Genomic DNA, 25,427 nt, shown 5'->3' with positions numbered 1-25,427 from the left:
GACGACTACTTCGATTCCAAGACGTTCGAATGACATGCTGATATACTTGTTTTGGGTCGTATAGCCGCTTCAAAGGCCAAGGCGAACGCCGCTCACTAGAGGAAGAATGAATGGATAGGATGAAATCCGATGCAGATCATTGAATAAAGGCTGCGCAATCGCTCGACGCCGGGGTGTGAAGGTGTGGACATCTGGATCCTTGAGAGCGTTGTGGTCGGTTCGAAGGAAAAGGGCAGAATGAGCGGTCGTCTTGGAAAAAGCGAAGGGATGCAGGACCTGGTGGACAAAGTGGACGAGGGAGGTGGGAAAGGGTTGATGTTGAGGCAGATGCTGGTTGCGCTTTGAACTGTTGGTGCAGTGTTTCAGGGGAACCGGGGAAAGCTACGGACTGGTGATTTGCGTATCTGCGTACTGACATCCATGTCTCGATTGGGTGTTCTTCTCACGGGTCTGACGCTGTTTCTGACCACTGACTTGCCGCTTCCACGATCGACGCCTTCGCGCACTCACGACCCATTTCCGACGGGATGGCGTGAGATGAGATACGAGAGCTCGCTTTCGAGTAGAAAGGTCATGTAAATCCGCGCCATCATATTTCACAATACATGCACCACTATATACAGTATTACGACTCAAATCAGACGAATCCTTCCCGATCGCACGCCCCTAAAACCGACGCGTGTGTACAGTACTCGTACAGCAATGACTAATCAGATTCGAGAACGAACTAATCATCTCCCAATGGCTGTCCCCGACCCATTCCCTCTTCGTACTTGAATCACCTCAGAACAGGTATCAAACATGCCTACTCCAGCGCTCTAGCCAGACTCTCAAGCCTCACGTCCGATTCTGCCATCCCGTCGTGAACTCTGAGAACCGACAGCTGCTTTGATCGAGGCGACCCCACTCGAGATTGCCGATGCTGATTTCGATGCCATCCGGTGTAAAGGAGCTATGACAGATTGGGCCACTGAGGAAAGAGGTGATAGGTAGGAACGTCCAGTGGGAGCTCCCGAGTCGTCAATATTCTTGCGAATCATTTCGTCAGTCAAGGGACACTTTCGTCGTCAAGTATTGTCAGCGAGGTCTTTGATATCACTTTCAAGAGACAATCTGTTGTTTTTCAGACACAAGATTGAATACCGGATGAAAGACTTACGTAAACGTCCCAATCCTCCGCTGGAATGAGTACCATTTTCCCCCTTTCTGTTTGTGCAGGAGTGTTTGGTTCGAGTGACAGGTAATTCTGCCCAGGGAGTCCGCTCCTTGCAAATCCACTCCGCTTCGATTCTTCCACTTCAATTGGTGACATTGGCCTCGAAGAGACGACATCTCCCTTCGCCTTGAAATATGACGTTTGAGCAGCGACGGACGCTGCGACACCATACCATCCTTGATAGGACAGTAAGTCAGGTCGATTGGAACGGACCAGACATTCCAGTGCAGGTTCCTTGGGACTCTTGTTGTTGGAATTGTCCGTGAAGAGTGGTCGCCACGTCGACATGACAGTTTTGTGTTTTCTGTTGGGTATCTGTGCGATCAGTCCGTACATGTACTTTTCTTGATCAGGCTCGACGGCCGTCGATGGACCGTTGACGAATTCGTTCGCCAACGAAATGTTGGTCTCGGTTTGTTGCTCCTTTGGCAGTTTTTGCTTGAGCATCTCTGAATAGTCGATAGGCTCAACGTCCGCCGGTTCTGGGCTTGGTTCCCGGCCCCTGTACCGTTCTGGTCGTCTGCGTTCGCCCTGCGCCAGAGTAATCAAAGTAAGTGAACAAGTCAACAAGAAGACTGATCAGGTCAGGATCCGTACATTGTGACTTCCGGGGCCGTACCAATGAAGACCACGCGGTGGGCGGTCACTATCACTGGAAGAACCGAATACCCCGGTGGGCCACTTATAACAAAGTACATCGAGCCCGATGCGCCTTACGTCAGTTCACAGTGCCATCACACAGAGGTATCAGACATACTCACTAGTCGAGCCCTGTGTGGAACCAAGGATGGCGACTCGGCCCCGGTGGGGTACGTATTGGCTGTGTTGGCAACAAACGCATTGGTTGGCGAAGGGGGTCTGGTTGACAGCGGGGAGGCGAAAGGGGATGAAGAGCGGGAGGTGGACGGGGAGGACGAGGGTGAGGATGAGCGGGAGGACGAGGGGGATGAGGTAGCGTAGCTCATGATGGTAGTTATGTGAGGTGTAAGTGGTCAAGATATATGATAACGATCGAGCAGATGAACGGTGTGCAATTGGACGAAAATATGATAGAGTGATGTCTGTGTGGAATGGTGCTGAGAGTAAGTTGAGCAATGTCAGAGAAAACGAGTGGCGAACATTCCCAGAACTACGCTTTATATACCCACCGCTCTGTAATGGCTTAGGCATCCTGACGTACCAGTGTCTGTCGACCTTTCATGAGACAAGGAGGACATGGATGAAAAGAGTCTGACACACGAAACTGCCACTTGCGCTTTGCCACTTTGAGACGTTCGACGTTCGTTGTATGACGTCGATCGATACTGCATGTATTTGGTTTCATGGCGTCTGTCACAATTACACTGATCCTATCTCATCCTTTGCTTTTGTATCATATATGCCTTCTTTGCATCTGAAAACGATGTTCCCTTACCAACTCACCTCCGCGTTACATGCACACCACCAACCCCTCTTCCCTCCTTTCCATTTCTCCCACTGGCGAGCTGTCGATGATCGTGTCAGGGGAGGATCATCTGTCTCGCATCTTGATCCGGTAGAGATTGACGACAAAGGGAGAATCACGACTCTTGAAGAGAGTGAGGATGTGGAAGTGGACGAGAAGAGAGGAAAGGAGGGGAAGATACGTGCTGCGCGATTCTGGGGAACACTAGGTGAGCTTACTTGCTCTGTGGAACCATCCACATCCGTCAAGCGGCGTAACGTAAAGGGACTTGCTTATCTGATATTGTATTTGTGTGTGCTCGTAGACATCAAGACACTTGGTGGAGCTGGTTTCGCCTCACAAGTTTATCGATATGGACCTACCCCACTTCATCTCCCTCGTACCGAATACACCGGTATATCACTCTCCGTCCTCCCCGACCCTTCTATCGCTGCTACTCTTGACCATTCCTCGCCTACCGAGTTCACGTTGGTATTGAAGACTTCGCCGACGTCACATATTCCCAAACATCCAAAAGTTCCTGGTCCTCCACGTGCAGCTCAATTATCTTACGAAGCGTCATTCGAGCTCCCCAAAACCAATACCTATACGTATGACGAGAAGAGCTGGTCAGCAACGACGATCAAAATCACCGAAGTGATATTCGATTGGAACGATTTCAAAGCGACGTATAGAGGTCGAGAGGTCAAACCAGGAGAAGAGAGATACGTACCCCTCGATACTACTGGGGTGTACGAGATCTCGTTGATGTGTAGAAGTGGCTTCGGGAAGCAGGAAGGAGAGTTCGGTCTGATAGTAAAGAGTATAGACTCGGTGAAGAAGGCGAACACAGCTGCCTCGGGTGGTTCGTGGATCTGGGCATGGTGGACTTTGCTTGTGGGCTGGGTGTGGAGCTGGATCAGATGGGATAGAGGCATCAGATTGTCAGATGAGGAGGAGGGATTCGTTGACGAGAAAGAGCATTTGTAATCACATCGTAGAAATACATCTTCACAACCGCAGTACATGAGACTGTCATTCACACTGGCAACACGCACGTCACAAGCATTGATAGTACAACAACATCCTTGACCACTTCAAGCATCTACCACTCTACAAAGTTCATTTGAACTAACAACCCTGCCAAACCCTCATCCCCTGCGCACTGTCGATAAAAGTCAATTGGCAAACATCCCCTTATCCTTTTGTCTTGGTGCTCATCTGCCAAGATCTCCAGCAACCATCGACAAAGTCTTGAATTGATACCTTCTACGCCGAAACCCCAAGAGGGGAAGCCGAAACCTTTTGCAATGACGGTAGGGAATGAGAGTGGGAAGTAGGAGGCGGACGTGTAGGAGAGTGTGAAAGGGGGTTTGGGTGAGGGAGAGGGTGTGAGGGTTGGGGTAAGGTGATTGACAATCTGAGACTTGAAATGTCAGCTCAATCATCCTTGAGCGAGTCCAAGTGACCAAGGGGTCTGACGTTGAGAGACGCAAATGGGGTGAATGTCAGCACATGTCACGTACCGCTTCGAGTTTCTCTGGGATGGACAAGAACGTCTTGACTCGATACCTGATCAAATTGTCAGCAAGGCCTATAACAAAGACAGCTACGTGACGTGCCACACACCAGTCTTGAGTTCTGACTGTCGTCCCATTGCAGTCCCATTCAAATCCTTCCTGTCTTGAATCTGGCCAAGTCAAAGGATGTATTCCCATTCCCGCAGGCCACTCCTCCCCGCACTCCGAATTATATCCCTTACTTTCTCCATCCAACAATGTCTTGTCTCGATCGAAACGAGTCATCAACATCCCTTTCCCTCTCACTTCCCCCAACGTGGGTATCCGTTCCTCCAAGAACCAGAACTGGTCAATGTGCGGCTTGAAGGCTTTGTAAACGAGAGAGGAGAAATGAGGATGGAAAGGAGGCGTCTCTTCTTTTAAACATAAGATGAGGGTTTCGGATGGGTGTTTGAGGAGAAAGTTGTGGATGACGGCGAGGAGGAGTGTGAGAGAAGATCGTTGAGGGCGGGGACCGTGATACACTGCATAATTCAGATTAGCTATAGCGAACCTCTATTTAGAGGGGGGGGAGAGTGGATGTCTAACAAGTTGACTTACTGAGGAGCTCATCGCCCACTACACGAAGGCGAACATCAAGAAATCGTATCCCATCTAACAATTGTTGTTCGATTGGCGTACTAGGTTGTTGACACTGTGAGATCGGGTCTAGAGTTGTGTGTTGGACAAAGGGAGTCACCAGGGTGTCAGCAATTATGATCACGCAGCCATTGCATAATCCAGTCATCGAGGAGAAGAGGCAACTCACAGCCATATAGAGCACAGGACTCGTGCGTACCTGGTAAGGTGAGATCACCAAGTGGTGTATTGTCCGGAATATGGGAGAGGAAGTTGGCAGTGTCAGGTTGAAGGAAGATGAGTATTGTATTGATAGGCGTTGGACCGCTCCGTCGCTATATGGGAGGGACCAAGTCAGCAGCTTATTGACAGCCTCCCAAAGAGCTTGATCCACGAAGGTCATCGGTCCTCAGGACGGGAGGTTCAAGTCGAATAGCTCACCCAAAGCCTGTACGCGCAGAAAACTCCTTTACTTGCCGAATCCGCACGTACTCGCAACCTCTCCCATCCTCTCGATCTCAACTTCCGTCCACCAGCCACGTTCACTTCCACCTCTCCTACTATCTTCTCATCTGAAGCGGAAGAGAAATATAATCTCAAACTATCCTTTGGAGCGATGTTGGTAGTATCGATACGACTTCGACCTGTCGAAGTTGATTGAAGAGGGATTGGAAGAGCATTGCCCTTGTACGCAGCTGAGAGCAGGTGGACCTGCTCCGTGACTACTTCCATCTCGAACGTGGTCTTGACGGTTTGACGGATCGGATAAGAACTCCCGTATTAGGGCCGAACAATAGGATTGATTGGATAGATCATGGTTGCAATCCTTTGTCCATCGTCATTGCCGTTGTTATCGTTGTTGCCACCGAAGATGACCGAAATCAGGCACAGTTCAAGACGGCGGTCCGTGCCGCCGACGGTAAAGATGCGAATGCCGTCATACAACATGAACATGAAGAGAAGCAAAAGCCAGTGATGTTGTTGTGCATTCCACATCTTTATACCTAATTCATACAAGCGTTCGACCCAGCTGAGCAACATGACCACGATTATACGCACTGCTTATCGACGAGCAGGTCCTCTGAAGCCTCGGACGATCATCAGCGCGAGATGGAACTCGTCCGGTACACCACCTCCACCTTCGCCTGTCCAACAGCTCTACGCTTTGAGGGAGATTGATAGATTGACGACCTCCATAGCTGGTGAGTATAAGACACGCTCGGCAGAAGTGGTCCTCTATTGTTTTCTACTCGGTAACTCATAGCTGACTCGTTTGTATCGGCACTGCAGAATCCTCTCCGACCAATGCTAAACACCTGTCACCCTTATCTATGCGAGCACTTCCAGCTCCTTGGTTATCCTCCCATTCACCCAACTTGGCCTCGCAGGGCGATCTTGACGCCGCGGTCACCGCCTCCGCCTCTACATCTACATCCAAATCGTCTCCTACAACGTCGTCTAGTGCGGAAATTGACTCGCTCGAACCGAGACATATGAGTGAGAGCTTTACGATGTTTGATTTGCCATTAGCGAGTGATCCGACGCTATATGAGAGATATGTGAATACGTCGGGAGGTTTCAGTGAGTCCACCTTCTTTCAGGATGAGCTATCGTCCACGCTGCTTTTTCTGAAGAAACTGACGAAGCTGTGTTGCGTCTTATCAAGGGATGGGGAAATTACTTGAACGTGAGTTAGCTTTCGCAATGACGAACAGCCGTCACTGCTCAAGCTGACGCCTAACGCTCTCATCAGACCTCGACTCGTTAGCTGGAGCAGTGGCATACCGACATTGTCTCCCTTCCCATGAGATAGACTCTGCTCAGGCTTTCCATGAAGCTTCTGCGAAAGCGGGATTGTATCTTGCTACAGCCAGCGCAGATCGACTAGATATGTTCGGAAGACTAAACAGGGACAACGTGAGGTGAGTAGATCTTTCTTGTGTGACCGGCATTCTACCCTATCCCTTCTTGTGGACAAGTCATGATTAAGTTCATTATTGACTAATTCTCACGCAATTACCATAGAGACCTGAAGTTCTCAGGATTCGTTACATGGACAGGACGTTCCAGTATGGAAGTCGTTGTCAAGATGGAAGGCTCTCGAGTCAACACGCCCGACACGAAGTGGAAGACGTTGATGCTCGGTCGATTCGCGATGGTCTGTCGGGATTCGAAAACGCACAGGGCGAGGCAGATACCCCCGTTGGTTGTTGAGTCCGAGGAAGAGAGAATATTGCAGGTCATTGGTGATGGTAAGTCGATTCGGTGTACCACCGGGTGATACAACAGTGACGGGTCGATTGGACTCTTGGCTGATGATCGACAATGTTGCAGAACACCAGAAGAGGAGAAAGACAAGTGCTATGAATGCACTAGACAAGGTACCAGTAAGTCAGCCGTCCAGCAGCCTTCCTGCCCGCCTACTAACCTCCCCTTCACCGTTCAGCCCTCGTCCGAGGAAGCAAAGGAGCTCCACGATCTTATGCTTCAAGTGACCGATAACAAATCGACCGAAATTGACGGAGAGACCGTGGTACCAATGAAGGATACCGAGGTGAGTTCCCGTTGTGCAAGCGAAGTAACAACACGGCTAATTTCAACTCCACCAGATGGAAACGGTCCAGCTTATGCACCCGCAAGATCGAAATCTGCACGGAAAGGTATTTGGAGGAATTTTGATGCGTTTAGTGAGTCTCACGCGGCTCCCGAATGCTTGCGGTGTGCTAACAATCCTTCGTCCAGGCCTTGTAAGTCGAATTTACTGGCGAGAACACCCGTATAACTGACATTACACAGCGAGCTGTGCTTCACCAATGCGGCCCTCTTTGCTTCCAAACCCCTGCGTTTCCTCTCCCTTGACCAAATTACATTCCGCCTTCCCGTCCCCATCGGTGCTGTCCTCCGACTATCCTCGAAAGTAGTCCAAACGACTAGACCTCATGAGGGACCGGATGGAGAAGCCAAAGTACACATCATGGTGAAAGCAGAAGTGGAAGAAGTGGAAACAGGGGTGAGTCTGCGCGTTCTGAAACCCTATTCAAGATAGATAAGAGATCTGACGCGTTTTGGTTTCTGCGGAATACAGGTCCGAAGAGAGACAAACACGTTCTTCTTCACAATGGCGAAGGACGATCATGAGCCTTTAGGGAAGGTTGTGGTGCCCAGCACGTATACGGAGGCTATGCATTACCTGGAAGGTAAGAGACGCCTCGAGGTAGGAGATGAGATGAGGCGGTTGTATCAGGGAGAGAGGCCGGAGTGATGTAGTTGGATATTTCTCTGTACATCATTGGTAATATTCTATGCATTTGATCGAAGGATCGTGATCAGTACCTCCAAGGACAAGTAGGCCCCGGTCTAGTGAGCATGATCATAACATTGCAAAGGTACAGATATGTCGTGTTTCGTAAATACCTAGATGGTCTGTAACCCGCCACTGAATCTGTTGAAATGCTCAATGGATGGAGTACAAAGTAAAAACAACGTTTCAGTTTCATCACATCCCATCAACAATAGCCTCATACCTCATACCTCATCTATCACACCAATCTTCATTCCCTGATCTTGATCGTTTCATCCATCTCGCATAATCTCGAAACGCGTCCCCGACCACCCATCGCCTTTAAGATCGATTAGAAAGTGCTTTGGCTCTGGCTGGTGCCTGTTGGCGCAAGTGCCGTGTTCGATGGACCGTGGTCCCAGGATCATTTGATTGAGTGGTGATTGAAAGGCATTTGACAACGACAGAACATATATCAGAATAGGACAAAGTGCGGATCTCATATCATAACCCCTAGACGATTTAGTCGAATCAGCATATCTCAAGATAACGCGTTTGACGAACATCATCAGCTCTACATCTTGTCGGTATCTCACATCAATCAACCAACCGACCAACCTTCCTTTCAACATTGCTCAAATCCCATATCGCCTTTTCATCTGTCCCGGCTGCGAGACGACTTCGAGGATCATAAGTCGATCCCTCCCGTTCCGACAAGTACGCAATACGAGACGCCCCCATCGGTGCATAGCCTATTATACCTCGTGGTGACTTGCCAGGAGTCATGGCTGTCACGTCTCCGACATCCGCTTCGCCCTCCATGTCATTACTAGAGTGGGACGAAGCGGCTGTCCATTCTTATCTCTCCCATATAGGGCTGAATCAGTACGAAGATGTGATCTACGGTGAGTGTCCCCTCTTCTCACACTGTATCAAGTCGGACTGAACCAACAACTGATATCTAATCGTGAATGCAGAACATGGGATTACAGGGGACGTGTTGAGTGTGATGGATCACGTATCATTACAAGATCTGGGGATGACAAGTCTTGGTCATCGATTGACCTTGCTAAGAGCGGTATGGGAGTTGAAGAAAGAGCAAGGGATAGAAATAGCAGAGGACGATTGGAGACCGCAAGGTGAGTAAATCAGTTGGACGTCCGCTCGAAGGGAACAGTAATGGTTGTGCTGATGATACGGGACGGTAGATGTGGTTGAGGAGGAGAAGGTACATCCTGGTGATGTGGATAGACTTCTGGATCTCATCAACGACCAGCGTGAGTGACACTTCCCCGGGATCACAATAAAAACGTCCATTGACAAACTCTATTATACTCACACATTAGACGAGCGCCTCATACATATCGAACGAGATCATTCGAGATTGCTATCCGCGCTGGAGGAAAATGGCATAGTGGTGCCATCACCGAACTCTGCAGAAGTGAGAGGAATACCGGGGATGGAGAACAGTCGAGGTGGCCTGTCAAGAGGAGGCAGTTTGAGATGGAGAGATTTCAAAGAAAGGGTTGAAGAAGGTGACGAGGCAGAGAGTGTGAGTGTAGTCCATCCGACATTCATATGGCACCGCTGATCTTACTCTCCTGCCAAAACAGAGCACGAGTACGGCGACGAAAGCTGCACGACGAGGATCAACCATCTTTCCTTCATCCTTGGCCTCATCGACCAACTCAAATCCTCCCGTTCCACTTACATCCGACTCGGCTACTTTCCAAGATAGTTTCACACCAACGACCACAACAGCGTCATATCCTTTTGACTCACCTCTCGGGCATGTTAACGGCGACCGTGACCGTAACCAGAACGTACAAGGGACGAAATTACAAAAGCCGCCATTCACTCGTCTTATCTCAGATCCGGGAACCAACACTTCCAGTGCCCCTACCTACACTCCCCCCGCAGGATCTACAGCTATCACCCAGTCCCTTTCAGCTTCTGCAGCGAGCAGACCTTCCACCTCGTCCGGTCCCCTCGTATCCGCCTCAGCACCCAACCCGAATCCTCCTTCATCCTCTTCTGCGACGGCTGGCCCGTCCGACAGAGAGAAATCAAGAGCGAAAGATGCGGCTCATAGCGCGGCTAAATCGTTCCGAGTCACGCTAGACGATCCATGTTGGAAGGTATTACCTGCTGCGCTGAAAAAGTACAAGATCAACGACGATTGGAAGTTGTACGCCTTGTTTATCTGCTTTGACAATACAGGTGAGTCCGTGCACGAGACGGTATGCAGTTTTGCACAAGAAGCTGATAGTCGCCTCAGAACGATGTTTGAGCTATGACGAGAAACCGTTGTTGCTGTTCCAGAAACTGAAGGAGACAGGGCACAGACCGGTGTTCATGCTGCGCCACATTGTGAGCAGCTCGCAGATGCTTTACCGTCTGGGCTGGAAGTCTTAGCTGAAAAACTACTTCCCCTGCAGAAAGACATCCGATCCCCAATCGCTGTTGCTCAACAAAAGCAAGCTCAAAAACTCGGACTACCTGCCACCTCCACAGTCAACCTTCTTCCCAAAATTAAACCCACCTCCGATACATCGATCTCCCCGACTAAAGCGACCCTTCAACCTGGCTCGGGCAGGAGAGACGATGGACATGGTCAAACACCGAATGGAGGGACGTTCCCTGAACTCCCCAGTCCCGGTCTGCGAGAAGGTGATGCGAACGGGAGTGGATCAGCTGGTGGAAGTAGGAGTGCGAGTGGACCTGGTGCGGGAATGTCAACAGTTTTGGATGCAGATGGCAATGTGCAGAATGTCACTTATGCGGTGGCTATCTACCCGTGAGTGAAAGCTAGTCACTGTGCCAGGCGGGGAGACATCGCCGGTGCTGATTTGATGACTTTGGCACAGATATATCGCTGATCGAGAAGATGAGTTCAACGTTGCTGTGTGAGTGTTTGCATTGAGAACCAAGCGTCGTAATTTTAGGGCTGACTGGAGAAACAGTGGTTCTACCTATATAATCCTCTCCAAGGCGAAGGGATGGTATGTGGTACAGAAAGATCCGGACGGTCTCGGTTCGATGGTCGATAGTAGCTCTGGCTGGGTCCCGGCTGGTGAGTGGGAGAGAAGATTACTGTTATCTCAACTATTGAAACTGATTTGATCCTTCGTTCTTACTTAGGATGCCTACTTGAACTATCTCAACCGATATCTGTCGTATCTCCTTCGCCCAACGGTCAGATTGCGCCCTATCCAGGATTATCACCCCTCCCTCCTTCTGCCATCATGTCGAGCAGTTATGCAGGGCATGTATTGATGGATTATGAGGCGAAGGGTGACGATGAGTTGACGCTCAAGGAGGGAGAACAGGTCAGGGTGTATAAGAAGTATTGTCACTGGTGGGTCTGGGCGTGTGCTTCACACATTTGATCTGTTCTTGAGGACTGACGAGTCTTGCATTCTTCCGCGTCGCATATATAGGAGTTACACGTGAGTCTGCCACTTCTCCCCCTTCACCTTGACTCCGTATACTCATCTCGACATCCGCCTTGCCCCTTCTCCAATTGTGTGGATTTAAGCTGACAATGTTCCGTTCTTTGACAGGATCAAATCCGATACAGGCGAACGAGGTTGGGTTCCCGCATGGTTCGTTGGCAAAACCGGAGCATTGTCATCAACGACATCAACATCAAATCCCATATCCGCTGGAGCGGGAGCAGGTGGAGAAACCACTACCAACGGTGGTCAATCATCAGCTACTACCCCGACGGCATATACGAGTGCGCAGGGACAAGGACTAGGTCATGGAATAGGTGGAGAAGGGGAAGAAAGGACCAGAGATGAGATGATCGGTGAGAGGGTGTAGACCTCACTCATAGTCGTTGGAGTACCGTAACCTGGAGAGGAAGCGGTGGCTAGCTGGGCTAGTGAAAACAAGAAACAACGCGAAATCGCAAAGAAGGAAGAAAGTTGAATTTAGCCAACCTACCATATCATATCATGTCATGTTGTTTATACGATACAATACGATGCACAACGAGTAAGCGTACGAATACTATATGACCATCCGTGCTGTAGTGATCGATCCTACTGCTGAATTACTGGTGCACGCTGCTCAACTAGACTTGACCCACTGTGTAAGGATCAAAGAATAATTCATATCAACAGGTGAAAATCAAAATATACACAACAAGCAAGTGGATGAGGGGTCTTACAAGTAACGTTGGGGTGAGGAGACGTACAACCTAACAAAAATGAAGCTTTGAATATGTACAACGGAAAGAAGAAGACCAAATTATATACAAATGGAATTGAAACGAGTGTGTATACAGTACACAATCACACTACAAGTGCGACAGCAGCCTTTGTCTCTCGAGTTAGCTCCGACGAATAATCAAGGGTACAGATGTGTGCAGATGTAGACTTACATGATGTATCATATCGAATATTCTCCTCGCTCTCGAGGGAACTTCGGGAGGCGGGAACGAGAACTCTGTCTTCGCAACTATCTTCTTCTTCGTCTCCTTCGCTGCTGCTTTACAACCTCGACCACTCTTTCGCCTTAAAGTCCTGGGGACTTGTCTCTGCCTCCTCGATCCCATCTGTCTGAATGGTAAGGGACCATCCTTTTCCACATCCATCTTGACGTGTACCACCTTATCGTCTGCACCATCCTTGCCCAGTCGCTTAGCCTCGGTGATGAGCTTGTTCAAGCCCTTCTTAGCCTTCTTGATACTCTCCATACCCTTCTCCTGCATCGTGTCCGTCCGATCTTCGATTATCTCGGACAAACTGTCAAGTCGAGCCTCGACGTAGTGTGACAGATTGTCGAGCATAGCTTGTATTCGAGCGAGAGACTCTTCGCTTGGAGCAGGGTTGTGGACAGAGAAGAAGTTTGACATCCTGCGATGAACACGCTCGACCATCGACCGAGTAGCTGCTTGTGATACTACCGCACCTCGTGACGCTTGACTGAGGACTGTCTGTGAGGTATAGGACGCGAACTTGCCTAGATCGATCGCGAGACGCAATAAATCACCAAGCTCCTTATCGAGAGCCGCGAGGAACGGACCGAAAAAGTAATCGAGGTAGTGTGTCGAGATGAGAGCGTATGTCTTGACAGGTTTCGCCAGGCTTTGTAGACGAGCGGCAACTTCGGATCGCACCGCTGTTGAGAAACTGCATGAGCAACCGGGGCTTGTTGTGGGGGCAGAAGTATCGTTCTCAGGCTGTAACTTTTCGGGTTGTTCAGCACGGAGAAGCTTCCTGCTCCATTTCCTAGCCTTAGCTCGATGATTTATAGGCATATTCTCCGGTGATACAGTGAGCGCTACATCATTGTTACGGATCGAGACCGAACAACAAGAGGTGGAAGAGCGCGCAAGATGTCGTGAAGGCGGAGACACAGAATCCTCAACACGCTTGTGGGGTACGTCGGTAGTCGAAGCAGCAGGAGGTATCTGACCTTTACTGTGAGGGGTAGAGAGAGTCGACAGCGCCTGTTTGATGAGCTGCAGATCTGCGATGACTCCGGTGGTCTTGGCAGAATCAGCGGAACTGGATGTCAGGGATGTTGCTGCAAGAGGTGACAGGGGAAGGTGATCCCAAATGGAGAAAGGCTTGTGAGTGACAGCTGGTGTGGGAGTCGTTGGAGCCGCGGTCGCCGGGTCGTTAGCGCCCTTGTTGTATGGTGGCAATAATGCAGATGGACCAAGAGTGCGATACAGGGCCAGTGACAAGACCGAAGTGAGGGCAAAGACAGACATCCTAGTCACGGGATACAGTCAGCTGCATTTCATCAGTTACGAAGAGTAGACCACTCACCATTTCTTGACTGCACTTCCAGTGCTAGCCTCGTCACCATTGCTACTTCTAGTACGAACACCGAGGCGCTTTACGACCTCCGCTTTCATTGGAAACCTGTCTGATCGTGTATCCATGTCTTCCTTCTCCAACTTTCTGACGTCCGCTGGCACCACATCGGTGGCAGTCCTCTCCGCGTCGTGGTCCTCTGAAGATCTCTTTATGTCATCGATACTCGACAGGATCTCATACCCGTGCCCTTCTGCGATGATGCTCTGCGCTGACGGAGGAATCTCCCACAGCTTACTGCTCGAATGTAGCCAGGAACCCTCCACACCTCTCCTGACAGGGCTTGAGCTCCGTCGTGGCGAGTACTTCATCGTTTTGTCGATTTGGGTGTCAGCACGAGGTCTTCTGGTTTGATCTGTCTGAAGAAAAGGGTGGATGTCCATTGGGGTCGTGTCTTCGGTGAGAGAACCGGAGATCGTGGAAAACGAAGCGGCTGGGTCAGGGAAGATGAGACGAATCTGAGAGGAAGATGTCGACTCGGCTAATCCTTGTTGGATTGTATCCATCGATGAACCGAGCTTGGAGGTGGAAGCTTCCGCATCTGTATACTCTCCACCCATAAGAGAGGGCGATCCAGTGATCACGACCGCATCGTGATGTTGATCATGTTCGTCGATATCGCTATCTTCGCCATCTGTGCTTGCGGAGAAGTGAGACCGGGATTCGTGGTCTTGATCGTGTGAATCGCTACTTGTATCGCTGATGTCGCCGAGGGTAGAGGCGCCAACGGACGAGTCGACTTCCATCCACGAGTTGGATAGATCAGTGAACGCATCGTCGTCAGAATGTACAGGGAGTGTTGAAGCGGGTGACGAAGGGGGAGATGACGTCTGAGCTTGGGACGAAGGAGGTGGGGGCGGTGGTGTCGCTGGAGGACGAGGAGGTTGTTCTGTAGATCTCGGTTTGGTGCTGGTCATCTTGTTGAATGGCCAAATGTAGTGAGAACCTGCAAGTGGAACACGTACCAACAATAAGTATATAGCTTACGTGTCATGACACCTTTCACATTCAGGGTAGAAGCAAGACGAACAATGGGAGTGACCTGGAAAGGAGGATGCCAAACGGTTTCCGCACAATGCCTGGGTAACTTTCAATGCAGACAGCCAGGTTGCAAGGGCTGGCGAGGACAAGAAGGGCTACTCACGTTGCGGTGTTGGTGATAGAGAGGATCGCTTCTTCTACTTCACACCCGTCCCCCTTCTATGCAGGTGATGGACTAATTCGGTCTTTTCCGGCTAGCCCGAACAAAGGAGGTGATTGTCTGCGATCTGTTAACGTCAGCATGTAAGCGTGTAAGCGTTTGATGAGGAACGGAACATGCTGTAGGTGCGAAGGGTGTATGGGAAGGGGGGGAAGGCGAAAATCTTGACGAATGGAACTCACCTACTCGTTCTCCCTTCTGAGCGGCAAAGGGGTGAGCTGACTGTACTTGATTTCGAGTGGCAACTAGTTTCACCTGATATCAGTCTCTGCTTATCAACAGAGCAGGACGAGATGAATAGATGCAAAGACGGGTAGAAAAGCGAGATGTCTCCCATTTGCAAAGGAAAGGAAGAAGGAGAAGAAGGACGGTGATACGAAACCGACTTACGAAGTAAGCGTTGTAAGAGTAGTAGTCGATTGACTTACTTTGGTTTGGGTTTCACCGGAGAACGCGGGATGAGTTGTGTGATTCTTGGTCGTGGTACTACAACAGTGATGATGGTGATACAACGATGACAGTGCTGATATGAGCTTTCTTATACCGACTAGACTATGCTAGGGTATAATGCGCCATGCTATCATAACGAGGTAGATGAAAGATGGAAGATCATAAGATAATAGGACAGTGGGAAATACAGATTGCACAAGAGAGGGTTACGCTGGTGATCTTGTATTCAGGGTCCACATCTGATAGATAGCGTTCGGTCCGTTCTTCCTCCACTTGTGCAAGACTTTCACCTGTCATTCACGCCTGAACAAGGTGACCGATACATGCACTTGTTACCAGCCATGCCAGCCTTGCAGGAAGGGAGTGAGTACATGCATACAACAGTACGGACGGTCCAAGGTAATATTATGTGGTCTTCTTCTTTCCTTGAAGAAGACCCGTGCTTTGTGGTGCCCCACATTGTTGCCATACCCGCTGATAGTGGCTAGACCTGAGCTGGACTCACTCGGCCCGTGACCATTACCGGTGATATCACACGAGTGGCACAACGATATGAACGTTGAAGATGTTCTGATTGACCGCATCATGGTTATGGCCGTAACGTCTGAGCAAGTGATCCATGTATAGGTCGAGCTGGACCAGTCGGGAGACCTGCTGATATGCGTGTTGTGCGTTCGTCGACTTCGTGAGGTGGTAGGACGTCATATAGTCGTGTGCCGTCCTTGGAAGGCATGTTCAGCTCATGGTCAAGGAGTGAATGTGTGAAATGTTACACTCACCGTCTCAAAGACAGCCCATCGTCCTGTAGCCTGCTCCATTTTTGTCAGCTATCCGCCCATCAGCGCTCTTATCGGTACAGCTTACCGTCACTCGACTCCGTATGACCTCTACCAGACCCCTGAGACCAGGATGCATCCTGATCCTCTCCCTCTCTTCCTCGTCCATCATCCCAAACACTCTTCCTGTTTCTTGCACGAGCAGCGTCATATCCGTGCAGTATGTGAACGAAGTGCCTAGAGCAGGCTTGATGTCAACTTTGTTGAATGCTGATTGAGGGTTGGTAGGTTGAGAGGAGGCGGTGGAGTTTATGATCTGCTCGAGGATAAGGTTAGTTGAGAGCAGGTTTACAAGCATGTGAATGTGCAGGAAGCACTCACGATACTTGTCAGCCCCGCAGAGTATGTGATCTCTGAAATCTCCTCCATCAAGGTAATGAGATCCGCATGACCTGCGCTAGCGTCAATCAAAGAAAATTACTATGAAGTTTTGTTGCACGCACCTTGTGCAGAAGTGTTCATCAACAGATCTTTGAAATGGGTGAAGATGGTGTCGACCACCAGGACTCTCGTCTGTGAATCACCATCAACACGTAGCAGGGACTGAAAATCGTGCATGCCATTCGTCAGCTGACCTAAGCACATTGAAAGATTCAGCTGCTCACCTCCTTCAGCTCGGCAACCGCATCAAATACTCCTTCCAGCCTAAAACATGGGATGACAACCATCCTCGCAAGCACGATCTTCGGGTCCTACAGAAAAAATAAGCCATGGGTTAGTCCCTGTTCAGGAGATCTGAGTAGTAGGGCACCCACCTCCGCACCCCAGCTTTCTAAGATAGCTCTTGCTCGTTCAGGAGCAAAGGAACCTTCTGTGTCTATCCATCTGCAGATTGCTTCAGGATCGCTGAGGAGTATACGCAGGGCCGCGTGCAGTGCAAGTAGCTGTGATGAGAGGGGTCAGACGTTAGGTCGGCAGTCCTCGTCAGTATGTTTTGAGCAGGCAGGGATACATGGAAGCAAACAAGTAGGATTCTGAGTTTGGAGGCCGATGGCGACTCACGGATTTACCAACCTTCCTCGGCCCCGCAATCTCAAGCACGATCCCACCTTCCACCTCTTCTAGCAAATCGTCCAATCCACCTACTCCGAATCCTTTCCAAGCACCCTCTTCCGCCTCTATTTCATCACCCTTCACACAACTCGGTGCAGTAAGGTTGAGGATGTGTGAAGTGAGCGTATCGAGTTGTGTTTGGGAAAAGGAAGGGAGGAGGTCGAATATCGTTGCGGGCGGTGTGAAGATTAGCGATTCGGTGGTACGGATACCTACGGACTCTACATTGGAAATGCCAATATGGCGAGAAGTGAATGGTCAGTATAAGTACGATCATCTGCTTGTATCGAATACTGAAACGAGGAGACGGTGGACCGGGTTCAGGTGGAAGGGCAAATACTCACCGAGCTCTGGAACGAGCGCCGCGAGACTCGGAGGTAACGAGTCTGCTATTCGTTTGAGCAGCATCGCGTACGCTCTCCCTTAGTGTCACTGCACTGCTGGAAGCCTCGTTCAATGAGAAGGAGGGAAACAACGAAGACGAAGGAATGAAGGAAAAACAGTCGAGGTGATATTAAAAGTGGTCATCCTCCACCTCGCGTGGTTTTGTCCGAGCAAAGGCGAAAGCGATAACAAATCGATTAACTGCACTCATACTATCCTTCTAATCTTCTTCGAATTCTGTTCCATCTCACAGTGCACCATCTCTGCACAAAACGAGTGACCTAACAATGTCCTCCTCCTCTTCTTTCGCACAACCATTCAAGACTGATTCACTCAATCCATCATCTTTACCACGCGCTACACTCGGTCATCTCCAAGGTCAAGGTCACGGCCGTCAACGAATCGCAGATGGTGTGATCACCGCCGGCGATAATCTGACACCTGAAGAAAGGGCGAAACAAGCTTTGGAGAAGGAATATGAAGGATGGAACGAGAGGATTGATAAGGAGTTGAAGGGGGTGAAAGATGGGTTGAAGGAGTTGGTGGAGCTGGCTAATGTGTGTTATGCGTTTTGTTTCTCTTTTGTTGTTCGTTTTGGATCACGATGGTCTGGTGTTCCTCCTCGCTCGTGCGTATGCGATGGCATGCAGCTGAAGGAGCATGCAATTCCCATCGTGGAACGCCCGAACATCCACCTCGCCCGTGCCACACCCCCCAGTCCCCCCGAGTCTCTTTCGGCGCAGTCTATATTGGAGATTCCGAGACTTGGAATGGAGAAACATGGTATGGAAATATGCTGACGCTCCGCCCGTCTTCGTAGATAACTGCCACCCCTTCCCCACTCACCTCATCCACCCTCCCACTTCACCTACCTCTCCGGACATCATCGCTCATCCGCTCCACTCTTAATATCCGAGATATAGCACACGAGCTCAAACTCTTACTGCTCTTGAGCGACGAGGGGGATACAGTCCGCAGGAGGGATTATGAGCGAGGTGTGGTACGAGGGGAGGTGGAGAGTGCCCGAGAGGAAGTAGGGAGGGAAGTGAGGGGGTTGTTGGGACACGGAGACGATCATAGCTCGCAGACGATAGAAGAGCAGAGGAAGGAAGGGGATGAGCGGGTAGATAAGGAACTCAAGAAGACCGAGGAGAGTGGAAAGGTTGTCGACCAGAGCGGAGCGCAATTGCCTCGCGACCCGGTATCACACAATGAACCCACTGGCGAAGTAGAGCCCCCGACAGAGGAGAAAACGTCTGCTCCCTCACCCAATAAAGGTCACTCGGACGACACACCGCTGGACGAAGGAGACAACACCACACAAACACAGACCTCACCGTTAAAGGCAGCACCGACGAGTGACGAGCAGATGGACGTGGACGTGGACGCCGACGCCGACGAGGGTGTAGATGTCGCTCAACCTACAACCACCAATACCACGAGGGACAACGTTGTTGACGCCGATGCTGACGCCGACGAAGACGAAGAGGACGATTTCGAAGAGGTATCATAGTCTAACCTTCTTCGCTTCCTTCCATATCCCCCATGGCTCTTTTCCCGTTGTTAGACAGTCACAGTCCCCTTAGTTCTGCTTATCACACTCCTTCTGTACTCGTACCATATACCCTGCAAATTCATATACCGATACATGCATAATAGATATTCGTTATATGTACCAAATATGTCTACTTCTCAAATCTTCATTAAAACATCTCAGATCATCGTGTACTTCCCCTAAAATCCCAAGATCCAAATTACTGCTTTCCTTGTTCCTCTTCATTTATCCTTCTCACTCCTCGAATTATTCGTTCAGACTGCTCTCACTCCTCTCCTTCATGGAATGGCCAAGCCACTGTCAATCTAGGCGGAGCACAATCGACCCTTCCAACACCACCATCAGACCACCATTCGTCGTACTATCAAACACGAAGACATAATCAGCACTGTAGTCACCCTTTTAAACGGAGGAGACATCAATCTCACCTCTTTCTGAGCATCTTCCAACTCTGCCAACATTCTAATTGCGTACGCATGCAGCTTCTTGTCGTATCCCACTTCTTGTACCCTTTCTTTCCTCTTTCGTTCTGCTTCTAATTGCAACTGTTTGTTCTTCTTCTCCTTCTCCTCCTCCTGCATGATCTTGTCCAAGACGTTTGCAGTACTAGGCGGCAAGAGACTGGCCCTCTTCGAAAAGCTCCTTGACATGTGCGGAGAAGGAGGTTGTCGTGGACTAGGGGGCTGGGATTTCCTTCGAGGACTCGTTGGACTAGGCAGAGGAGGCGCAGGATCAAAGGTGTCGCTTCGTGGGGACATGGTAGGAAGCTCAAATTCGAACGCGAATGTATTGGGTGAAGCTTTGCCATTACCACCGACTTTGGCGGTTTTTTTGACTTGCTCTTCGTCCGGAGGAGCGGTGGTCATGATAGTGGGAGGTTTCGCCTTTCTGACACTGTGCGAAGTAGTTTCTGTAGGCGAGGAAGTACTGTCGTTTGAGAACTCGGTCGAAGAAACAGGCGATGCCATCAGACCCTCAGGTGTCGGTTGTTCTTGTGCAGGAAGAGCACCGGCTTGAGGGACACCCGGACTAGCTCTCAAAGCAGGACTCGATCCGGGGGTTGGCGAGGGAGTCGAGTCGCCCAACTTCTTCTTCTTGTTTCCACCGAAACTCTTCTTGAACCAATTGGCAGCTTTTCCGACCTTCTTGGCTCCAGTCTCACTATCCACAACTTCTCCCTTCGACGCTCCATCATTCATGTTCCCAAGACCGAGTCCCAGCAATCGCTCAGCCTTGTTTGCCGAGCCCGCTCGAGGGCTCTCGGTCACCATAGTGATTGTCGATCGACTCCTGGTTATGCCGGAACCTGCACCCTCAAAGGTGTCTTGGATAGGGGTAAAGGGAGCAAGATCTTCTTCGCTCAATTCTCCAGCTTCAATGGTTTTAGGCTCGAGCTCGTCGTGACGTTGCTTGATTCGGTCGAGCCGAGTTTGGAGCAATCTAACGCTCTCGATCTCGACTTGATGTCCTTGTCCGTCCCCCTTCTTCGTGTGGATGTGACCGAGACGGAAAACCTGAATCAGAACGGTTAGCTATTATTGCAAACGGCCAATTCTTGTCCAATATCACTCACCACCAATCTCAAGACATAGCTTCGGACAGATTGCGACCAGAACAATAACAACCTTTCGAACAGGTCCTTCTGCAACAAAAGACCCAAACACAGCTCTTTCCTATCCTCTGGATTGGCCGTCAAGACCTCCCAATGTGTGAAAACAAATGCGATCACTTTGACCAAAGTCAAGGCATGTTCACCCTCCATCAAAATCATCCTGATCACATAGATCAAGTGGGGGACGTCGAGTAAAGAGGTCGTGATGGCACCTCCAGAGACCGGGAGTACGGCGTCGTACGGTGGATCGACAATACCGTCCAATAGATCGAAGAGGGAGAAGACACCTTTGGGTGCGTACAAGCTTGTTTTGGAGATGATACTCTTTGTCCAGATGTCGATCATGTCCGTCCACAATTGGGTACCATCGCACTCGATGACCCGTCCAGTTCCGCTCGGGGCCGTGTCGGGGATCATCACTCGCAAGTTGGCAAATGTCGAGATCGTCTCTACCAATCTTCGGTTGGCCGTTTCCAACACTGGTGGTTTCTGACTACCCCTGAACCCAGCAGTCTCCGTAGCCTCGAAGTGAGAAGCAGATGAAGAAGTCGTGACAGCGTTTACTGAGCCGAGGATGTACGAGTGGCATTTCTTGGCAAAGATGGTTGCAAGGTGAGCGTATCCAGGTGCTCGCATGAGGACCGACGCCGGGACCGGTCGATTGAGCGATTCATAGTGTTGCACGACGGGACCCAAATAGAGAGCAAGCTGACGGTGATAAGCTCGGTAAAAAGCTGGGAACAACTCTGAGTCATCTGATTGCCATCGTCGCAGCCAGTTTCCAGGTTGGAACAGGAAAGCATCACGTTCCTGATCTGTCGGGAAGTCGGGGGCCAGTGAGGCAAGACGAGCAGTGTAGCTTTTCGAGTTGTCGAAGCACAATGGAAGCAAATGCGCAGGATAGTTGGGCTTGACTGGTGGTTCAGTTGCTCCGAGCATGATAGTTCGAGTGAAACGCATCAGTGCTCCCTTGGGAGGCTGCAAGACCGTGACGAGCTGTTCCCCAACGTGCGGGATTCGGAAGAACGCGAAGGCCAAAAATCGACCACTGAACAGCAAGGTGTTGTGGAAGACACCCTTGGCACCGAGTTTGCTCATGACGAAGGTCATGCACTTGATCATGGTCAAAGTGAACTTGGTTCGATGTACTGGCGAGTGACTAAGGGCTCGTTCCGACAAGCAAGAACTGGATGAGTTTATCAGCTTGAGCTCACGGGGCGGAGACTTGTATCTTACCTTTCAACAACCGCTGCAAGACCCTCGAGACAAGCGCCTCTCTCATTGGCAGGTTGCTCTATTCTTAGCTCAAACAACAAGACGTCTGCCCACTCGAAGCACGCCTCCCTCAACATAACGTAGGCAGGCTCTTCTCTAGCATCGTACGCCCGTTTGTCCACCTCGACCATAAGCGAAAGTAGATCGTTCCTCAACATCGCTGCTCTGTCAGCCGAAGTTGTTCCCTGAGAGGGATATCTGAAAGCGTGGAGCAATCTCTCGACATCACGTGCGAGCACTCGAGTACTGGTGTTGATATCAGGATTGATGACTTGTGATTTGCTTAGCAGAGTCATCACTCGCTCTCGGGGCTTTGACGACTTGTTCTTCTCCTCTTCTTTAGATTGCTCGATCACCGCTGGTGGAGCCAGTGCCGTTTTTGGGACAGGTGGAAGAGGGATGGAAGGAGGCTCGTTGAATGCGAAAGGTTTCTTGGCGATTGTAGGCTGCTCTGCGACAGGCTGAGGTGTAGGCGTAGTCGACGAAGTCGTGGTCGAAGGCGATAAGTCGCCGAAACCTAGCCCTGCGAGACCACGTTGCTCTGGTGTGCGGGGCGGTGAGGGAGATGACGTCTCATTCGTAGATGAAGCGTTCGAAGGGGTTCTGGCGTGATCTGATGACGAAGGTTGGGAAGAGAGAGATGGGGAGTAGTCGTGTTGGGGCGCAGAAGGCAGAAGAGAGGATGGTTCTTCAGGAGACATGATAGGTTGAGAAAGCATCGGCACCGAAGACGATGAGGAGGTCGAGGCAAAGAACTTTGCCACGGAGGGTGAGATAAAAGCCGATCCGTTATCGGAAGCTGACTTCCAGAAGTCGTCCAGCATAGGCACACTTCCAGCAGGCCCATCAAAACTCTGCGATCTTCGTTGCTCCGATGCAGTCCGTTGAAGGGCAGCAGGTGGTGGAGCCTTCTTTGGTGATCGAGTCGTGTTAGACCGCATAGGAGAGTTGTTCTTGCTTGGGCTCTTAGGGACATACTTCGGTGATTTCCGCGGCGAGTTTCGCCTAGGTGTTGCGGGCGTCGTAGAACCAAAGTTGTCAAAGGCAACGTCGAAATCGAGATCGAGCTCCGGGAGCTGAAGAAGGTGCAGTGACTTTGACGGCTTGATGGGTGAGAAATCCGAAGGTGACTGTGGAGCTCGGGTCGTGGAACTGGACGAACTGGTGGAAAGGGAATCTGATGCCAGGTTCTCCGATGAGATCGGTTGTGTTTCGGCAGGCGGTGCCATCGACACTCGGTTCGCTGCTGCACTGAGATAGGGCAGAGATGACGCAGATAGAGCTTCCGCTAGCGGAGTCCCCACGGAACCTCCCGTAGGAGTATCAGCAGAGACGGGCGAGGATGATGGCAGTGCAGGAAGGTCTTCTAATGGTGGTTGACGAGGTTCCGACGATCTGTTGAACATTGGTGCTGCACCGGCAGACGCAGCTCGCAACAGCGGAGGAGCAGGGTACATTGCTCTGTCGGCGGAATACGAGCTTCGGCTTTGATTACTCGGCGAGTCGCGATTTGGCATCGGGGAAGGCGATGCTCTCGATTCCATCGATGGCCGCCGTAATTCATCGCCGGAAGGACGACGAAGCAAATCGCGTGATGGTCGTCTGAGTGCGTCTCCAGATGGTCTTCTCAGCTCATCACCCGATGGTCGTCGAGGAACGGCTGGAGTTTCCGCCTTGTCTTTCCCTTTTCCACTAGCGCCTCGACTGAACAGTGCTTTCAACGCACCGGAGCTCTTCTTGAGTGATAGTCCGGACGATTTTCGCTCAGTCTCCATGGGGGGTGGTGTGCTCGTGCTCGCCACTCCTAACGCTCTCTGCTGCATCGCCTTGATCTCTTTCTTTGTAGGGGCAGAATCCATCGATGGTCGAAGGACATCTTCAGATCGTCTAGTCCGAAGTGGCGGAGCTTGCGGTCGACTGGTCGAGGCACTCTCCTTGCCCCATATCGCTGCAGAGGATGATGACGCGGCGTTGAGTATGGACGCAGGTGGAGTCGAGTGGGAAGTATGTCGAGGAGCAGGTGAAGGACTGGTATCACGAAGCTGGTCAAGCGATCCCCGTCCGCCTTGAGGACCAGGTCGACCATCCCTTGTCATGGGCGAAAGCGGTGGTGCTGTTCTTGTCCTCTCGAAAGAAGGTCTATCAGGAGACAGATGCGATTTCATAGGCACCATCTGAGCGACTGGCAATCGAACGATCGCAGGATTTCGAGCGGGTGCAGGTGGAACAGAGTTGTCCTTTGGCAATAAAGGTGACGAACTCTTCGGCTTTGCCTCAGCAGGGACAGCAATCTGAACCCAATCTTGACTCAACCTGTTCTGCTTCTTGATTTCTAACGGAGGCGGTCTTGACCGGTTAGAAAGTGCAAGTGGTTTTGTTGAACCCTCACGGTCGGCCGGCGTTGGAGGAAGAGGACCTTGAGCCACGGGCGGTACCGGGGATCTGACAGGCGTAGGACTCTTGGGTCGCATGACAGCCTTTGCTCGCTGACTTGTCATTGAGACTGTCGGACTCGAGTCGAACGAACCAGAAGCCGAGGCGATCATAGGGTTATGGTCGACTTTCGAAGAATGAGGAGTTTTGAGCGTTCTAGATGATGTCGAAGCGGTAGTGGAGAGCGAGTTGTTGGAGCTAGCCATACGGTACTCGGTAGGTGGATTCGGACTGGAAGAGGGGTTTGGCGATCTATTACTGCGCTCCACTGGAGGCATGATTGGGCTCGCCATTGCCGGAGAATGAGGTGGAGGGAAGGGGAACATTGGGGATGTAGGAGAGGGCGAGTGCATCGGTCTGTTGTAAAGTGTCGCGTATGGGTCGAGCTATTGGAGGTGTATATGTGTGAGTTACTATCGCCTTTCGCCTTTCATCTTCATCACGACAGGTGGCGGTATGAATACACAGCCAAGGCGAAAGCCCTTCCTTTGTACTTTCCGGTCACACTCACATTCTGAACCCCTAATTCTGATGCCTTTCCCAAAGCGCCAACACCTCCACCGAGTACGACAGGTGGACCTGCACTTCCTATTCTTCGCCTGGAAGATCTCGAACTCTCCTTGCCTTTAGTACTACTGCTGCTGATGCTGCTGCTTCCAGACGCCGCAGCCAGCGCGGGGACATTGAGCGGAAGGGTGGTCATTGTGGTCGGTATGCTAGCTTAGCCAGATATGAGGTAC

At 50.8% G+C, this 25,427-nt stretch overlaps 9 protein-coding genes across 9 annotated transcripts; 4 read left to right on the top strand and 5 right to left on the bottom strand.

Moving 5' to 3' along the window:
- Window positions 1-830: 830 nt before the first annotated feature.
- On the bottom strand, window positions 831-2,181 carry CI109_102517 (uncharacterized protein; the record flags this gene model as incomplete). Its single annotated transcript, XM_032004330.1, has 3 exons — window positions 831-1,058; window positions 1,160-1,747; window positions 1,978-2,181. 3 exons carry the CDS (start codon window positions 2,179-2,181, stop codon window positions 831-833), a joined length of 1,020 nt encoding a protein of 339 aa, XP_031861195.1.
- Window positions 2,182-2,618: 437 nt separating this feature from the next.
- Window positions 2,619-3,629, top strand: CI109_102516 (uncharacterized protein; the record flags this gene model as incomplete). The annotated part of the gene is made up of 2 exons (XM_032004331.1): window positions 2,619-2,868; window positions 2,965-3,629. 2 exons carry the CDS (start codon window positions 2,619-2,621, stop codon window positions 3,627-3,629), a joined length of 915 nt encoding a protein of 304 aa, XP_031861196.1.
- A 115-nt stretch (window positions 3,630-3,744) lies between these two features.
- Window positions 3,745-5,509, bottom strand: CI109_102515 (uncharacterized protein; the record flags this gene model as incomplete). The annotated part of the gene is made up of 6 exons (XM_032004332.1): window positions 3,745-4,059; window positions 4,166-4,211; window positions 4,269-4,683; window positions 4,760-4,867; window positions 4,968-5,112; window positions 5,219-5,509. The coding sequence occupies 6 exons, from the start codon at window positions 5,507-5,509 to the stop codon at window positions 3,745-3,747; spliced, it is 1,320 nt and encodes a 439-aa protein (XP_031861197.1).
- A 307-nt stretch (window positions 5,510-5,816) lies between these two features.
- CI109_102514 (uncharacterized protein) lies at window positions 5,817-8,039 on the top strand (the record flags this gene model as incomplete). Its single annotated transcript, XM_032004333.1, has 10 exons — window positions 5,817-5,979; window positions 6,068-6,358; window positions 6,444-6,464; window positions 6,531-6,699; window positions 6,803-7,029; window positions 7,112-7,164; window positions 7,224-7,331; window positions 7,387-7,464; window positions 7,578-7,787; window positions 7,863-8,039. The coding sequence occupies 10 exons, from the start codon at window positions 5,817-5,819 to the stop codon at window positions 8,037-8,039; spliced, it is 1,497 nt and encodes a 498-aa protein (XP_031861198.1).
- Window positions 8,040-8,841: 802 nt separating this feature from the next.
- On the top strand, window positions 8,842-11,882 carry CI109_102513 (uncharacterized protein; the record flags this gene model as incomplete). The annotated part of the gene is made up of 11 exons (XM_065967155.1): window positions 8,842-8,962; window positions 9,035-9,196; window positions 9,266-9,334; window positions 9,404-9,609; window positions 9,671-10,277; window positions 10,336-10,427; window positions 10,496-10,854; window positions 10,925-10,963; window positions 11,021-11,130; window positions 11,199-11,415; window positions 11,621-11,882. The coding sequence occupies 11 exons, from the start codon at window positions 8,842-8,844 to the stop codon at window positions 11,880-11,882; spliced, it is 2,244 nt and encodes a 747-aa protein (XP_065823227.1).
- Window positions 11,883-12,355: 473 nt separating this feature from the next.
- On the bottom strand, window positions 12,356-14,805 carry CI109_102512 (uncharacterized protein; the record flags this gene model as incomplete). Its single annotated transcript, XM_032004335.1, has 3 exons — window positions 12,356-12,379; window positions 12,445-13,783; window positions 13,841-14,805. 3 exons carry the CDS (start codon window positions 14,803-14,805, stop codon window positions 12,356-12,358), a joined length of 2,328 nt encoding a protein of 775 aa, XP_031861200.1.
- Window positions 14,806-16,128: 1,323 nt separating this feature from the next.
- CI109_102511 (uncharacterized protein) lies at window positions 16,129-17,836 on the bottom strand (the record flags this gene model as incomplete). The annotated part of the gene is made up of 9 exons (XM_032004336.1): window positions 16,129-16,260; window positions 16,319-16,348; window positions 16,404-16,631; window positions 16,697-16,767; window positions 16,819-16,918; window positions 16,981-17,067; window positions 17,131-17,259; window positions 17,378-17,649; window positions 17,773-17,836. 9 exons carry the CDS (start codon window positions 17,834-17,836, stop codon window positions 16,129-16,131), a joined length of 1,113 nt encoding a protein of 370 aa, XP_031861201.1.
- A 263-nt stretch (window positions 17,837-18,099) lies between these two features.
- Window positions 18,100-19,325, top strand: CI109_102510 (uncharacterized protein; the record flags this gene model as incomplete). Its single annotated transcript, XM_032004337.1, has 2 exons — window positions 18,100-18,369; window positions 18,633-19,325. 2 exons carry the CDS (start codon window positions 18,100-18,102, stop codon window positions 19,323-19,325), a joined length of 963 nt encoding a protein of 320 aa, XP_031861202.1.
- A 307-nt stretch (window positions 19,326-19,632) lies between these two features.
- CI109_102509 (uncharacterized protein) lies at window positions 19,633-25,390 on the bottom strand (the record flags this gene model as incomplete). Its single annotated transcript, XM_032004338.1, has 5 exons — window positions 19,633-19,728; window positions 19,796-20,881; window positions 20,941-22,165; window positions 22,216-25,073; window positions 25,199-25,390. The coding sequence occupies 5 exons, from the start codon at window positions 25,388-25,390 to the stop codon at window positions 19,633-19,635; spliced, it is 5,457 nt and encodes a 1,818-aa protein (XP_031861203.1).
- Window positions 25,391-25,427: the final 37 nt, after the last annotated feature.

The sequence above is a fragment of the Kwoniella shandongensis genome, chromosome 4, assembly GCF_008629635.2.
Source record: "Kwoniella shandongensis chromosome 4, complete sequence".
NCBI classification, from domain to species: domain Eukaryota; kingdom Fungi; phylum Basidiomycota; class Tremellomycetes; order Tremellales; family Cryptococcaceae; genus Kwoniella; species Kwoniella shandongensis.
The sequence above is the reverse complement of the archived record's forward strand: the minus strand, read 5'-3'. Positions and strand labels throughout refer to the sequence as shown.